General features: G+C 43.5%; 1 protein-coding gene across 7 annotated transcripts in view; it reads left to right on the top strand.

Annotated features, from left to right (window-relative positions):
- The window catches only part of LOC139378420 (MICOS complex subunit MIC19-like), a 120,280-nt gene that overhangs the window by 82,518 nt on the left and 21,493 nt on the right, over positions 1-16,269 (top strand). For 6 of the 7 annotated variants that reach the window (XM_071120581.1, XM_071120577.1, XM_071120576.1 and 3 more), the window contains one exon: positions 993-1,063. In XM_071120581.1, coding sequence (XP_070976682.1) covers positions 993-1,063 — 71 coding nt within the window. Of the gene's footprint in view, positions 1-992; positions 1,068-16,269 lie in introns of those variants that run through there. The other variant, XM_071120582.1, reaches the window with a different exon arrangement.

The raw sequence follows: 16,269 nt of genomic DNA, 5'->3' as shown, positions 1-16,269 counted from the left end.
ATGAACTTATCCTCTGCAGCAGAGGTAACTCTGGGTCTTCCTTTCCTGTGGCGGTCCTCATGAAACTTTTAAAATTCTTAAAATGTTCAGTATTGACTGACCTTCATGTCTTAAAGTAATGATGGACATTTCTCTTTGCTTATTTGAGCTGTTCTTGCCATAATATGGACTTGGTCTTTCACCAAATAGGGCTAGCTTCTGTATACCACCGCCAACCTTGTCACAACAGAACTGATTGGCTATAACGCATTAAGATAGAAATTCCACAAATGAACTTTTAACAAGGCATACCTGTTCATTGAAATGCATTCCAGGTGACTACCTCATGAAGCTGGTTGAGAGAATGCCAGGAGTGTGCCAAGTTGTCATCAAGGCCAAGGGTGGCTACTTTTGAAGAATTTCAAATAAAAAATATTTGGATTTGTTTAACACTTTTTACAATGTAGAAAATAGTAAAAATAAAGGAACTCTCAAATGAGTAGATGTGCCCAGACTTTTGACTGGTACTGTACAGACACATTCTCGAACACACACGTCAAACTGAACGATCACACCGCTCGCTCCCTCAGATTATAAAAATAAACCCCTGCACAACTACTTAATGGTGTTGCTCCCTCAATATCCCCATCCATCAAGTTTTAATGGGCTATTGTAGTAGTGGAGGGTACATGCCTATCAGATGTGTGTCACAAATATCACCCTATTTCCTATATAGTGCGCTAAATTTTACCAGGGCGTATCGGGGGCACTATATGTGGAATAGGGTGCCGTTTGGTGTGTGTGTGTGAGGGGGAAAAGGCTTGTCTCAGCTGGAGTGTTTCCTTTTGGCAAATAAAGGCCACCTGAAAGGCCCAGGGACGCTGGGAATAAACTGTTTTATGTAAGAGGCCCAATCTGATTCTAACTTGGCATTTATCTGTCTTTCTCTCATTCTCTCTCTTCCTCACATTTTCTCTTTATATCTCTATCTCTCCCCCTCTCCCTCCCTCCAGAGTGCTCAGTTCTACAAGATGACCACCGAGAACTACCACAAGGCTGCCGACGGAATCAACGCAAAGTTCAAGTAAGTTAAAATCACGTCATTGTGTTTAATTACCAGAAGTGTATCAGGTTTTCCTGGATAAATGAATATAGACACCCCCCCCCCCCCCATCGACAATATCTCCATTCACTGCAGAATGAACAGGCTTTCATCTCAAATGCTTCCTCCTCAAGGCCAATGTTGGCAATGAAGAGATCAATATCTGATGTTGGCTGTTAAGGTTTTAACAGTGTACCGCTTTTCTTCCAAGATCTCTAAGGTTACTCTGTCAGTTTAAAAGTAGGCCACACTGTAAGCACATGTAACCAACTTCCAAAGGGGTCCAAAGACCACCACAGAATTCTAAGAATTGTATTTGTGATGTGTCCAGAGGATGTTGGTCATCCTTGTGTCCAGTTTCGATATTAGGGTCCTGTTCATTAGAGCATACTGTGACGGAACATTTTGCATCAGAAAATTACAATGAGCCGTTCCAATTGGATAAGTCCAGGTTGTTCCTCCCTGTTTTTGTTTTTTTTCTCCGTTTGGTGCGTACACGAACCTTCAGTGTTGTTAGTGACCATTAAAAGCCCCGTCAGTCCACTGAGAGTACTGCCGTTAGCCACATGCTAACTAACCCATGTCTTTCAATCAGCTCCAGATTAGCTTACCCTATTAGCTCATGTTGATGATGCGGCTCACTGATAGCTACAGGTCAAATGGAGCCGTCTCTGGTGTACACTGATGTGTCAGGGCTGCAGTGATGGTCATGGTGTGTGTGTGCGCGTGTGTCTGTTACAGAGTATGTGTTGTCCCTGTGAACCAATCATTGGTTGTTTACCGGATTTATCAGACTAACCAGCTTACAGTCATTCCAACAACAGAGGTGTCACAGCACCCTGAGGCAGGCACTGTGTGATGAAACGTGGGTTAAATACCCATTAAATGTTTGGGAGTATAATTAGTGTGCGACTGTCTTTATCGTTTGTTAGTCAGCACCTCTACAACATATTTTGGGTGTGCGTCAGCTTATGCTTTTTGCTAGCATCTAATCTTTTAAAATATTTCAACAAACATGCCTTGGTATGTGTCAGACAACTTTGTTCATCAATGCTGTTAGCAATTTTCCCTCCTGTATGTTAGGTTGTCCGTGAGAGTCGCAGAGACCCTATTAACCATCACGTACATGTAACTAAAGAACATCTCATTTCCAGTCCATCGCTGTTCCATAACTCCTAATAAGGGACCATTAGGCTCCATAGTAATGTAACAAAGTGGATGAGGAGTCCACAGGAGGTGGGGCGAACGGGGCCCAGAGTCCATGGCTCTGTCTGGGAAGGGGGCGCTAATCGTGTTAGCCTGTCATTAGCCGGCGCTAACGCCAGGATCATTGTCTCCCTGTAAAATGCTAGAAACTGATTAGCCATCCACTGGGGTTAGCTTAGGGTAGAGCTGGGGTTGAGCCTTCCCAAATCGCATTAAGGAAATGCATTGCTGGAATATCATTAGAGCGACACAACGCGCTAACTGCTAACACATGTCTAGCGAGGTCACGTGATGGTGGAGTCGCCCTGATTGGTTGATTGGATTACGGGAGGTGCATTACCAGGGCTGTGATTGGATTAGAGGGGCTGGGGAGGGAGGATATGAGTGTGTGTGTGGTTTAATGAAATGGCGGGAGGGTCTGGTGTTATAGGAGGACAATGAGAAGGAGGACAGGGTTACTGCTAGTATACACTAATCACGTTTCATTGGGTGTGTTTGGTGCCATCGTGCACGTTTGTGTGTGTGTGTGTGTGTGTGTGTGTGTGTGTGTGTGTGTACATGATCTGTATTAGTGTGAAAAGACCTTGTTTAGTATTGTGCATCGCAGCGTACAGAGGTCTCTATGAGTTGTCCCTATGGACGTTATTGCGATTCGACAGAGAGAGTGCATGAACGAGGGAGATAAGATGGTATCTGGCGTTCAGTGGAATAATAAGGCAAGATGTTTAGTCTCAGAGCCTTTTGATTTCCTGAAAGTTGAAACTGCCCTGGAGATAAATGGGAAAGAGTAGGAATATACATAATTGATTGAATTAACATGGGTTTGATATGATAATCGGGCTTATGAAGTTAAAAATGTCTTTCTGCCCAACGTCTTAATTTCCCCGCTGGTCCCACAGACTGTATTAATAGAATGTTTGATAACATTTGAGGCTCTGGTCAACAGTAGCTTGATATCCTGCTAATACTGTAGTAATGTATTTCCCTATAGATACTCTACTGATAGCCTAGCACTGTTGCCTCCTGCATGAAAGCATTTGGCCTCTATTGGTATCAAATTAATTGACAATAGTGCCTGAAGGTTTGGATGTCACTTTTGGGGTATTTGAACCCTGCTGGAGGAGTAGAAAGAGTAGGAGTAGAAACAGTAGTAGGAGTAGACTGGTACTAGTAGAAACATTAGTAATAGTAGGCTAGTAGTAGTAGTAGTTCTTACATTAGTAATAGTAGGCTAGTAGTAGAAACATTAGTAAAAGTAGGCTAGTAGTAGTAGTAGTAGTAGTAGTAGTAGTAGAAACATTAGTAATAGAAGGCTAGTAGTAGTAGTAGTAGTAGTAGTAGTAGAAACATTAGTAATAGTAGGCTAGTAGTAGTAGTAGTAGTAGTAGAAACATTAGTAGTAGTAGTAGTAGTAGTAGTAGTAGTAGAAACATTAGTAATAGTAGGCTAGTAGTAGTAGTAGTAGAAACAGTAGTAGTAGTAGTAGTAATAGTAGGCTAGTAGTAGTAGAAACATTAGTAATAGTAGATTAGTAGTAGTAGTAGTTGTTACATTAGTAATAGTAGGCTAGTAGTAAAACATTAGTAACAGTAGGCTAGTAGTAGTAGTAGTAGTAGTAGTAGTAGTAGTAGTAGTAGAAACATTAGTAATAGTAGGCTAGTAGTAGAAACATTAGTAATAGAAGGCTAGTAGTAGTAGTAGTAGTAGTAGTAGTAGTAGAAACATTAGTAGTAGTAGTAGTAGTAGTAGAAACTTTAGTAATAGTAGGCTAGTAGTAGTAGTAGTAGTAGTAGTAGAAACATTAGTAATAGTAGGCTAGTAGTAGTAGTAGAAACATTAGTAATACTAGGCTAGTGGTAGTAGAAACATTAGTAATACTAGGGTAGTAGTAGAAACATTAGTAATTCCAGAGTAGTATTAATAGTAGAAACATTAGAACTACTAGGCTAGTAGTCGTGGAAACATTAGTACATTGGTAATCGTAGGCTAATAGTAGTAGAAAAATTAGTAACAGTAACTTGTAGTAGAAACATTACTAATAGTAGGCTAGTAGTAGTAGTAGAAACATTAGTAATACTAGGCTAGTGGTAGTAGAAACATTAGTAATACTAGGCTAGTGGTAGTAGAAACATTAGTAATACTAGGGGGGTAGTAGTAGAAACATTAGTAATTCCAGAGTAGTATTAATAGTAGAAACATTAGAATTACTAGGCTAGTCGTTGTGGAAACATTAGTACATTGGTAATCGTAGGCTAATAGTAGTAGAAAAATGAGTAACAGTAGACTTGTAGTAGAAACATTACTAATAGTAGGCTAGTAGAAGCAGTAGTCCTAGTAGACTAGTAGAAGCAGTAGTCCTAGTAGGCTAGTAGAATAGGTAGTACTAGTAGGCTAGTAGAATAGGTAGTACTAGTAGGCTAGTAGAAGAAGTAGTTATAGTAGGCTAGTAGAAGATGTAGTAATAGTAGGCTAATAGAAGATGTAGTTATAGTTAGCTAGTAGAAAAAGTAGTACTAGTAGTAATAGTAGTCTAGTAGTAATAGTAGGCTAGTAGTAATAGTAGGCTAGTAGAAGATGTAGTTATAGTAGGCTAGTAGAAGATGTAGTTATAGTAGGCTAGTAGAAGATGTAGTTATAGTAGGCTAGTAGAAGATGTAGTAATAGTAGGCTAGTAGAAGATGTGGTAATAGTAGGCTAGTAGAAGATGTGGTAATAGTAGGCTAGTAGAAGATGTGGTAATAGTAGGCTAGTAGAAGAGGTGGTAATCGTAGGCTAATAGAAGATGTAGTTATAGTTAGCTAGTAGAAAAAGTAGTACTAGTAGTAATATTAGTCTAGTAGTAATAGTAGTCTAGTAGTAATAGTAGGCTAGTAGAAGATGTAGTTATAGTAGGCTAGTAGAAGATGTAGTTATAGTAGGCTAGTAGAAGATGTAGTAATAGTAGGCTAGTAGAAGATGTGGTAATAGTAGGCTAGTAGAAGTGGTAATAGTAGGCTAGTAGAAGATGTGGTAATAGTAGGCTAGTAGAAGATGTAGTAATAGTAGGCTAGTAGAAGTGGTAATAGTAGGCTAGTAGAAGATGTAGTTATAGTAGGCTAGTAGAAGATGTAGTTATAGTAGGCTAGTAGAAGTAGTAATAGTAGGCTAGTAGAAGATGTAGTTATAGTAGGCTAGTAGAAGAAGTAGTAATAGTAGTCAAGTAGTAATAGTAGGCTAGTAGAAGATGTAGTTATAGTAGGTTAGTAGAAGATGTAGTTATAGTAGGCTAGTAGAAGATGTAGTTATAGTAGGCTAGTAGAAGATGTAGTAATAGTAGGCTAGTAGAAGTAGTAATAGTAGTCTAGTAGAAGATGTAGTAATAGTAGGCTAGTCGAAGATGTAGTAATAGTAGGCTAGTAGAAGATGTAGTAATAGTAGTCTAGTAGTAATAGTAGGCTAGTAGTAATAGTAGGCTAGTAGAAGATGTAGTTATAGTAGGCTAGTAGAAGATGTAGTTATAGTAGGCTAGTAGAAGATGTAGTTATAGTAGGCTAGTAGAAGTGGTAATAGTAGGCTAGTAGAAGATGTAGTAATAGTATGCTAGTAGAAGATGTAGTAATAGTAGGCTAGTAGAATATGTGGTAATAGTAAGCTAGTAGAAGATGTAGTTATAGTTGGCTAGTAGTAGTAGACTAGTAGTATTCGTGGTGATAATAATAGTATTTGCGGTAGTAGGGTAGTAGTAGTTGTTGGCTGGAAGTAGTAGTAGTAGTAGTAGTAGTAGGCTAGTAGAAGTAGTTATAGTAGGCTAGTAATAGTAGTAGGCTAGTAGAATAAGTAGTGCTAGTAGAAGTAGTAGTAATAGTAGGCTAGTAGAAGTAGTAATCGTTGGCTAGTATATAAAGTATTGCTAGTAGTAGTACTAGTAGGCTAGTAGAATAAGTAGTACTAGTAGAAGAAGTAGTAATGGTAGGCTAGTAGTAGTAGACTAGTAGTATTCGTGGTGATAATAATAGTATTTGCGGTAGTAGGGTAGTAGTAGTTGTTGGCTGGAAGTAGTAGTAGTAGTAGTAGTAGTAGGCTAGTAGAAGTAGTTATAGTAGGCTAGTAATAGTAGTAGGCTAGTAGAATAAGTAGTGCTAGTAGAAGTAGTAGTAATAGTAGGCTAGTAGAAGTAGTAATCGTTGGCTAGTATATAAAGTATTGCTAGTAGTAGTACTAGTAGGCTAGTAGAATAAGTAGTACTAGTAGAAGAAGTAGTAATGGTAGGCTAGTAGTAGTAGTAGGCTAGTAGTAGTAGTAGTAGTAGTAGTAGTAGGCTAGTAGTAGTAGTAGGCTAGTAGTAGGCTAGTAGTAGTAGTAGGCTAGTAGTAGTAGTAGTAGTAGTAGTAGTAGGCTAGTAGTAGTAGTAGGCTAGTAGTAGGCTAGTAGTAGTAGTAGGCTAGTAGTAGTAGTAGTAGTAGTAGTAGTAGGCTAGTAGTAGTAGTAGGCTAGTAGTAGTAGTAGGCTAGTAGTAGTAGTAGGCTAGTAGTAGTAGTAGGCTAGTAGTAGTAGTAGGCTAGTAGTAGTAGTAGGCTAGTAGTAGTAGTAGGCTAGTAGTAGTAGTAGGCTAGTAGTAGTAGTAGGCTAGTAGTAGTAGTAGGCTAGTAGTAGTAGTAGGCTAGTAGTAGTAGTAGGCTAGTAGTAGTAGTAGGCTAGTAGTAGTAGTAGGCTAGTAGTAGTAGTAGGCTAGTAGTAGTAGTAGGCTAGTAGTAGTAGTAGGCTAGTAGTAGTAGTAGGCTAGTAGTAGTAGTAGGCTAGTAGTAGTAGTAGGCTAGTAGTAGTAGTAGGCTAGTAGTAGTAGTAGGCTAGTAGTAGTAGTAGGCCAGTAGTAGTAGTAGGCTAGTAGTAGTAGTAGGCTAGTAGTAGTAGTAGGCTAGTAGTAGTAGTAGGCTAGTAGTAGTAGTAGGCTAGTAGTAGTAGTAGGCTAGTAGTAGTAGTAGGCTAGTAGTAGTAGTAGGCCAGTAGTAGTAGTAGGCTAGTAGTAGTAGTAGGCTAGTAGTAGTAGTAGGCTAGTAGTAGTAGTAGGCTAGTAGTAGTAGTAGGCTAGTAGTAGTAGTAGGCTAGTAGTAGTAGTAGGCTAGTAAGTCTAGTGACACTGCATGGGTAAATCTTTTTGTTTGTGTGGTTCATACACACATGATGCCTGTAGAGAGGTGTGTGTTTGTGTGGTTCATGCACACATGATGCCTGTAGAGAGGTGTGTGTTTGTGTGGTTCATACACACATGATGCCTGTAGAGAGGTGTGTGTTTGTGTGGTTCATGCACACATGATGCCTGTAGAGAGGTGTGTGTTTGTGTGGTTCATGCACACATGATGCCTGTAGAGAGGTGTGTGTTTGTGTGGTTCATACACACATGATGCCTGTAGAGAGGTGTGTGTTTGCAGTGTGTAGGGGTAGTGCAGCTGTTTCCTGCAGTTCCAGCGGTATTCCTGGCAGAGCATGATGGAGCTCTCCCAACCGGAACGCCGCTACCTAAGAGTGACCTCATTTTGCACAAACACACACCTGGCTCCCACTAATACTTTCTCAGTTTTCATCATCCTCTCCCCAGCTTCTATGAATCTGCCCTGAGGTCCTGACACACATCATCACAATTCATGTTAATAGCCCTTACCTGTGGTAAACACATAATGAATCACACACACACACACACACACACACACACACACACACAAGTATCATACCAATCAAAAATCTAATCAAATGTAAAAAAAAGGGATTTATAATTACATCAGAAGATGTCACCAGGTCCTATACAGAAACCAGCCTAAAACCCCAAACTGTAAGCAATGTAGAAGCACGATGGCAAGGAAAAACTCCCTCGAAAGGCAGGAACCTAGGAAGAAACCTAGAGAGTAACCAGGCTCTGAGGGGTGGCCAGTCCTCTTCTGGCTGTGCCGGTAGAGATAAGAGTACATGGCCATTAAGGCCAGATCGTTCTTCAAGATGTTCAATCGTTCATAGATGACCAGCAGGGTCAAATAATAATCACAGTGGTTGTAGAGGGTGCAACAGGTCAGTACCTCAGGAGTAAATGTCAGTTGGCTTTTCATAGTAGAGCATTCAGAGGTTGAGAAGAAACACCACCCTTTAGGGTATTGCTATCTACAGGTTGAGAAGAAACACCACCCTTTAGGGTATTGCTATCTACAGGTTGAGATGACACCCTTTAGGGTATTGCTATCTACAGGTTGAGATGACACCCTTTAGGGTATTGCTATCTACAGGTTGAGATGACACCCTTTAGGGTATTGATATCTACAGGTTGAGATGACACCCTTTAGGGTATTGCTATCTACAGGTTGAGATGACACCCTTTAGGGTATTGCTATCTACAGGTTGAGATGACACCCTTTAGGGTATTGCTATCTACAGGTTGAGATAACACACTTTAGGGTATTGCTATCTACAGGTTGAGATGACACCCTTTAGGGTATTGCAATCTACAGGTTGAGATGACACCCTTTAGGGTATTGATATCTACAGGTTGAGATGACACCCTTTAGGGTATTGCTATCTACAGGTTGAGATGACACCCTTTAGGGTATTGCTATCTACAGGTTGAGATGACACCCTTTAGGGTATTGATATCTACAGGTTGAGATGACACCCTTTAGGGTATTGCAATCTACAGGTTGAGATGACACCCTTTAGGGTATTGCAATCTACAGGTTGAGATGACACCCTTTAGGGTATTGCTATCTACAGGTTGAGATGACACCCTTTAGGGTATTGCTATCTACAGGTTGAGATGACACCCTTTAGGGTATTGCAATCTACAGGTTGAGATGACACCCTTTAGGGTATTGCTATCTACAGGTTGAGATGACACCCTTTAGGGTATTGCTATCTACAGGTTGAGATGACACCCTTTAGGGTATTGATATCTACAGGTTGAGATGACACCCTTTAGGGTATTGCTATCTACAGGTTGAGATGACACCCTTTAGGGTATTGCAATCTACAGGTTGAGAAGGTTGTCTTCTCTACCTGTAGTTATTAATACCCTAGAGGACTGTGTCTTCTCTACCTGTAGTTATTAATACCCTAGAGGACTGTGTCTTCTCCTAACTGCTCTGTATGCCGTCCTTCTAACCACTTATCCAGATGGACTGTCATACGGTCCGGTCCAGTCCAGATGGACTGTCATACGGTCCGGTCCAGATGGACTGTCATACGGTCCGGTCCAGTCCAGATGGACTGTCATATGATCCGGTCCAGCCCAGATGGACTGTCATACGGTCCGGTCCAGCCCAGATGGACTGTCATACGGTCCGGTCCAGTGCAGATGGACTGTCATACGGTCCGGTCCAGTCCAGATGGACTGTCATACGGTCCGGTCCAGATGGACTGTCATACGGTCCGGTCCAGATGGACTGTCATACGGTCCAGTCCAAATGGACTGTCATACGGTCCAGTCCAGATGGACTGTCATACGGTCCAGTCCAGATGGACTGTCATACGGTCCAGTCCAGATGGACTGTCATACGGTCCGGTCCAGTCCAGATGGACTGTCATATGGTCCGGTCCAGATGGACTGTCATACGGTCCGGTCCAGATGGACTGTCAAACGGTCCGGTCCAGTCCAGATGGACTGTCATACGGTCCGGTCCAGTCCAGATGGACTGTCATATGGTCCGGTCCGGTCCAGATGGACTGTCATGCGGTCCGGTCCAGATGGACTGTCATGCGGTCCGGTCCAGTCCAGATGGACTGTCATACGGTCCGGTCCAGATGGACTGTCATACGGTCCGGTCCAGATGGACTGTCATACGGTCCGGTCCAGATGGACTGTCAAACGGTCCGGTCCAGTCCAGATGGACTGTCATACGGTCCGGTCCAGTCCAGATGGACTGTCATATGGTCCGGTCCGGTCCAGATGGACTGTCATATGGTCCAGTCCAGATGGACTGTCATACGGTCCGGTCCAGTCCAGATGGACTGTCATACGGTCCGGTCCAGTCCAGATGGACTGTCATATGGTCCGGTCCAGATGGACTGTCATACGGTCCGGTCCAGATGGACTGTCATACGGTCCGGTCCAGTCCAGATGGACTGTCATATGGTCCGGTCCAGATGGACTGTCATATGGTCCGGTCCAGATGGACTGTCATGCGGTCCGGTCCAGATGGACTGTCATGCGGTCCAGTCCAGTCCAGATGGACTGTCATATGGTCCAGTCCAGATGGACTGTCATGCGGTCCGGTCCAGATGGACTGTCATGCGGTCCAGTCCAGTCCAGATGGACTGTCATACGGTCCAGTCCAGATGGACTGTCATACGGTCCAGTCCAGATGGACTGTCATACGGTCCAGTCCAGATGGACTGTCATATGGTCCAGTCCAGATGGACTGTCATGCGGTCTTGTCCAGTCCAGATGGACTGTCATATGGTCTAGTCCAGATGGACTGTCATGCGGTCTTGTCCAGTCCAGATGGACTGTCATATGGTCTAGTCCAGATGGACTGTCATGCGGTCCGGTCCAGTCCAGATGGACTGTCATGCGGTCTTGTCCAGACCAGATGGACTGTCATATGGTCTAGTCCAGATGGACTGTCATGCGGTCTGGTCCAGTCCAGATGGACTGTCATACGGTCTGGTCCAGTCCAGATGGACTGTCATACGGTCTGGTCCAGTCCAGATGGACTGTCATACGGTCTGGTCCAGTACGTGAAACCTTTACCAACACACTGGCTCTTAGTGTCTGGGCACAATGTTGCAGTGTGCAGGTTACAGCTGAATGACAGGTGTGTGTGTAAAACAGGTTTTTATTTAAAGCTATGTGTATACTGTTTATAATGTTCAGCTCCTTGCAGACAGGTCAACAGGTTGATTTTCACCTCTCCGTCTACTCCTCCCATCCCTGCTGGAGAAAGAGAAACACTCATCCCTCCCTCCATCCCTCTATCCCCACATACATATTCAACAGCCAGACAGTCCTAGAGCAGAGTTTTGGCCTGGGTGATTAAAGCCTAACACAACTCTGCATTTTGATAGTCATTAAATGAGGAAATGGGAACAGAACAAACCTGAGAGTCTAATGAATATTCTTCCAGCCACCCCTAACAATACATATGTGGGATGTGGAGAGAAAGCTAACCTGTCTGTATTTAAAGGCTCTGTTATCTGTGAAGCACAGAGGGGTGTGTGTGTGTGTGTGTGTGTGTGTGTAAGCGTGTGTGCGGTCTCGCTGAGGTAAGACTTGACCCGCCTGACGAGTGCACATCAACCCGCTGCCATTACAGGAGACCGTAGGTCCGTAACTAGGCAACTTGGACCCCCAGTACAAGATGGTGGTCAATGCAGTCAGACATCAGTCAATAACCTTAGTTTAAACCCCCCCCCCCTCCCCACACACACACACACTTAAAAGCCTTTATGTACTGGCTGTAAAATGGTCCTTGCTCGGACACAATACACTCTCGTATAAACACATTTAAAAGCCTAAGTACTGGCTGTAAAGCCTCCCTCTTTGCTCTCTGATCTCACACACCTTTTAGTGACTGAATAACTGACGAGAACACATTGTAAAAGGACTGTTGGGCAGGCAGACTGTGGCACATCATCAAATCTGTAGATTTCTGTGTGGACTACAAATTATGCTTTAACAGTAATGTATCATAGGAATTATAGCAGTTCTACTTTAACAGTAATGTCTCTTAGGAATTATAGCAGTTCTACTTTAACAGTAATGTATCATAGGAATTATAGCAGTTCTACTTTAACAGTAATGTATCATAGGAATTATAGCAGTTCTACTTTAACAGTAATGTATCATAGGAATTATAGCAGTTCTACTTTAACAGTAATGTCTCTTAGGAATTATACCAGTTCTACTTTAACAGTAATGTATCATAGGAATTATAGCAGTTCTACTTTAACAGTAATGTGTCATAGGAATTATACCAGTTCTACTTTAACAGTAATGTATCATAGGAATTATAGCAGTTCTACTTTAAAAGTAATGTCTCTTAGGAATTATAGCAGTTCTACTTTAACAGTAATGTATCATAGGAATTATAGCAGTTCTACTTTAACAGTAATGTATCATAGGAATTATAGCAGTTCTACTTTAACAGTAATGTCTCTTAGGAATTATGGCAGTTCTACTTTAACAGTAATGTATCATAGGAATTATAGCAGTTCTACTTTAACAGTAATGTCTCTTAGGAATTATAGCAGTTCTACTTTAACAGTAATGTCTCAGGAATTATAGCAGTTCTACTTTAACAGTAATGTCTCTTAGGAATTATAGCAGTTCTACTTTAACAGTAATGTCTCATAGGAATTATACCAGTTCTACTTTAACAGTAATGTCTCATAGGAATTATAGCAGTTCTACTTTAACAGTAATGTCTCATAGGAATTATAGCAGTTCTACTTTAACAGTAATGTATCATAGAATACAATAGTTCTACTTTAACAGTAATGTTCTTCGATGCCATGGTTAAGAGTTCTGTTTTGTTGCTGATGTTCTGTACAGTTTCATCTTCCCTGGTTTGGACAGGGCTGGACATCTTGACTAACTTTCAGTTTTCCCAAAACCTTTTTGTAGATTTCCCTCAACAACCCATCCCCTGAACAGCGAGAGAGTAGGAACAATTGTAAACTCTATTTTTTGACAGTTAATCTTCTGTGCGTGAAGTGAATGAAATTCACATGACATGAAGCCCTTTCCTGTGCTATGAGTGGTCTGAGGAGTCGAGAGAACTAAACTACAATGCAGTCTTCTCTGTCGTGTTGATTGTCATACCGAACATTAGTTAGTGTGTGTTGGCAAGGGATGACGAAGGTAGAGCCATAGTATGGAAGTGATAGTGAATGGTGAAAACAGAGAGAAACTCCATTCCAAGAGCTCTCAGGAGATTCAGTGGGGGGGCCCAGCCTTCAGGAGATGCCTGCCGGGTTGAGTGTCAGTGGGGGGGCCCAGCCTTCAGGAGATGCCTGCCGGGTTGAGTGTCAGTGGGGGGGCCCAGACCTCAGGAGATGCCTGCCGGGTTGAGTGTCAGTGGGGGGACCCAGCCCTCAGGAAATGCCCACCGGGTTGAGTGTCAGTGGGGGGGCCCAGCCCTCAGGAGATGCCTGCCGGGTTGAGTGTCAGTGGGGGGACCCAGCCCTCAGGAAATGCCTGCCGGGTTGAGTGTCAGTGGGGGGACCCAGCCCTCAGGAAATGCCCACCGGGTTGAGTGTCAGTGGGGGGGCCCAGCCCTCAGGAGATGCCTGCCGGGTTGAGTGTCAGTGGGGGGGCCCAGCCCTCAGGAGATGTCCCCCGGGACCAGTGTCAGTGGGGGGGCCCAGCCCTCAGGAGATGCCTGCCGGGTTGAGTGTCAGTGGGGGGGCCCAGCCTTCAGGAGATGCCTGCCGGGTTGAGTGTCAGTGGGGAGGCCCAGACCTCAGGAGATGCCTGCCGGGTTGAGTGTCAGTGGGGGGGCCCAGCCCTCAGGAGATGTCCCCCGGGACCAGTGTCAGTGGGGGGGCCCAGCCCTCAGGAGATGCCTGCCGGGTTGAGTGTCAGTGGGGGGGCCCAGCCCTCAGGAGATGTCCCCCGGGACCAGTGTCAGTGGGGGGGCGCAGCCCTCCTTTATTCTGTTCCTTCTCATTATCTCACTCTCTTAATTATTTCTCTCTGGTGCTAATTTATTAATATTTTTCTCTCCTTTCTTTGTCTCACTCTTTCTCAATCTCTACTTTTTGTATCTCTCTCTTCCCCCCTCTCCCTGATGGATATCACCATGGGGGGTCAGTCAGGTCTTCTTTAAAAAGCGATGAGAGTTAAGTGTGTCATTTTTCTCTCTAAATGGATCATTTGTATTTATTTGCCTGACTGTCACAGAGCCGGTCTTAACCAGAGAGAACATGAAGGCTTTTTAAGAGGCCCCAGCTTCACCTCCTAACCCTATTATAGCCCAAGTGCTTGTAAATTATGATAAATGGACCTTGTACCTTTTGAGAACTCAATCTGGGCCCTGTAATCCATACTCATGGACATAGGGAAGATAGATCCTACTGTGGGTGTCAGTTTAGGGTCAACATATGGTTTTGGATAAATGGATGGAGAAATATTGCACCCATACCTGTAACATATGTGTGACACAATACTGTACAGTGAAAGTCACTTAGATATCAGTATGCCTCTTATAGCAATGATTTGCTATAACTGCTGTCCATGCATATTTAGAGAAGACATTAGTACGATTTGGTCAAGATAGTTTTTTGTCTGGCTAGAGAGACTACCGTACTCATAGTACAGTGGAATAGCTATGCCTTTTCAATGAGCTGACTGGTGTAGGGGAAGGAGAGAGGAAAGGATGGTTTTCTATGAGCTGACTGTTTCTGTTTCTACGCCCTGTAGAGGGACGGATCTAGTTAGTCTGTTTCTACGCCCTATAGGAGGGACAGATCTAGTTAGTCTGTTTCTAGAAGTAACACAGCATAGCTAACCAACTAGTCGCTTAGTATAGAATCTCTTGCCCTCTTCGTCTTTTTTGTTTTCTCTTTTCTTTCTCTCTTTCATTCGCCTTTCTGTTCATCCCTCAAACCTACGTGCTTCATTATCCTTTTATCTTTCTTCTACTGGCTTTATTTAGTGTATCTCTCTGCCCTGTCCCCTCCTCTCCTTCACCCTCTACCCCATGCTACATCTTTCTTCTACTGGCTTTATTTAGTGTATCTCTCTGCCCTGTCCCCTCCTCTCCTTCACCCTCTACCCCATGCTACATCTTTATTCTACTGGCTTTATTTAGTGTATCTCTCTGCCCTGTCCCCTCCTCTCCTTCACCCTCTTCCCCATGCTACATCTTTCTTCTACTGGCTTTATTTAGTGTATCTCTCTGCCCTGTCCCCTCCTCTCCTTCACCCTCTTCCCCATGCTACATCTTTCTTCTACTGGCTTTATTTTGTGTATCTCTCTGCCCTGTCCCCTCCTCTCCTTCACCCTCTACCCCATGCTACATCTTTATTCTACTGGCTTTATTTAGTGTATCTCTCTGCCCTGTCCCCTCCTCTCCTTCACCCTCTTCCCCATGCTACATCTTTCTTCTACTGGCTTTATTTAGTGTATCTCTCTGCCCTGTCCCCTCCTCTCCTTCACCCTCTTCCCCATGCTACATCTTTCTTCTACTGGCTTTATTTAGTGTATCTCTCTGCCCTGTCCCCTCCTCTCCTTCACCCTCTACCCCATGCTACATCTTTCTTCTACTGGCTTTATTTAGTGTATCTCTCTGCCCTGTCCCCTCCTCTCCTTCACCCTCTACCCCATGCTACATCTTTCTTCTACTGGCTTTATTTAGTGTATCTCTCTGCCCTGTCCCCTCCTCTCCTTCACCCTCTACCCCATGCTACATCTTTCTTCTACTGGCTTTATTTAGTGTATCTCTCTGCCCTGTCCCCTCCTCTCCTTCAACCTCTTCCCCATGCTACATCTTTATTCTACTGGCTTTATTTAGTGTATCTCTCTGCCCTGTCCCCTCCTCTCCTTCACCCTCTTCCCCATGCTACATCTTTCTTCTACTGGCTTTATTTAGTGTATCTCTCTGCCCTGTCCCCTCCTCTCCTTCACCCTCTTCCCCATGCTACATCTTTCTTCTACTGGCTTTATTTTGTGTATCTCTCTGCCCTGTCCCCTCTCCTTCACCCTCTTCCCCATGCTACATCTTTCTTCTACTGGCTTTATTTAGTGTATCTCTCTGACCTGTCCCCTCCTCTCCTTCACCCTCTTCCCCATGCTACATCTTTCTTCTACTGGCTTTATTTAGTGTATCTCTCTGCCCTGTCCCTTCCTCTCCTTCACCCTCTTCCCCATGCTACATCTTTCTTCTACTGGCTTTATTTAGTGTATCTCTCTGCCCTGTCCCCTCCTCTCCTTCACCCTCTTCCCCATGCTACATCTTTATTCTACTGGCTTTATTTAGTGTATCTCTCTGCCCTGTCCCCTCCTCTCCTTCACCCTCTTCCCCATG

Source organism: Oncorhynchus clarkii, chromosome 21 (genome assembly GCF_045791955.1).
Source record: "Oncorhynchus clarkii lewisi isolate Uvic-CL-2024 chromosome 21, UVic_Ocla_1.0, whole genome shotgun sequence".
NCBI classification, from domain to species: domain Eukaryota; kingdom Metazoa; phylum Chordata; class Actinopteri; order Salmoniformes; family Salmonidae; genus Oncorhynchus; species Oncorhynchus clarkii.
The sequence above is the reverse complement of the archived record's forward strand: the minus strand, read 5'-3'. Positions and strand labels throughout refer to the sequence as shown.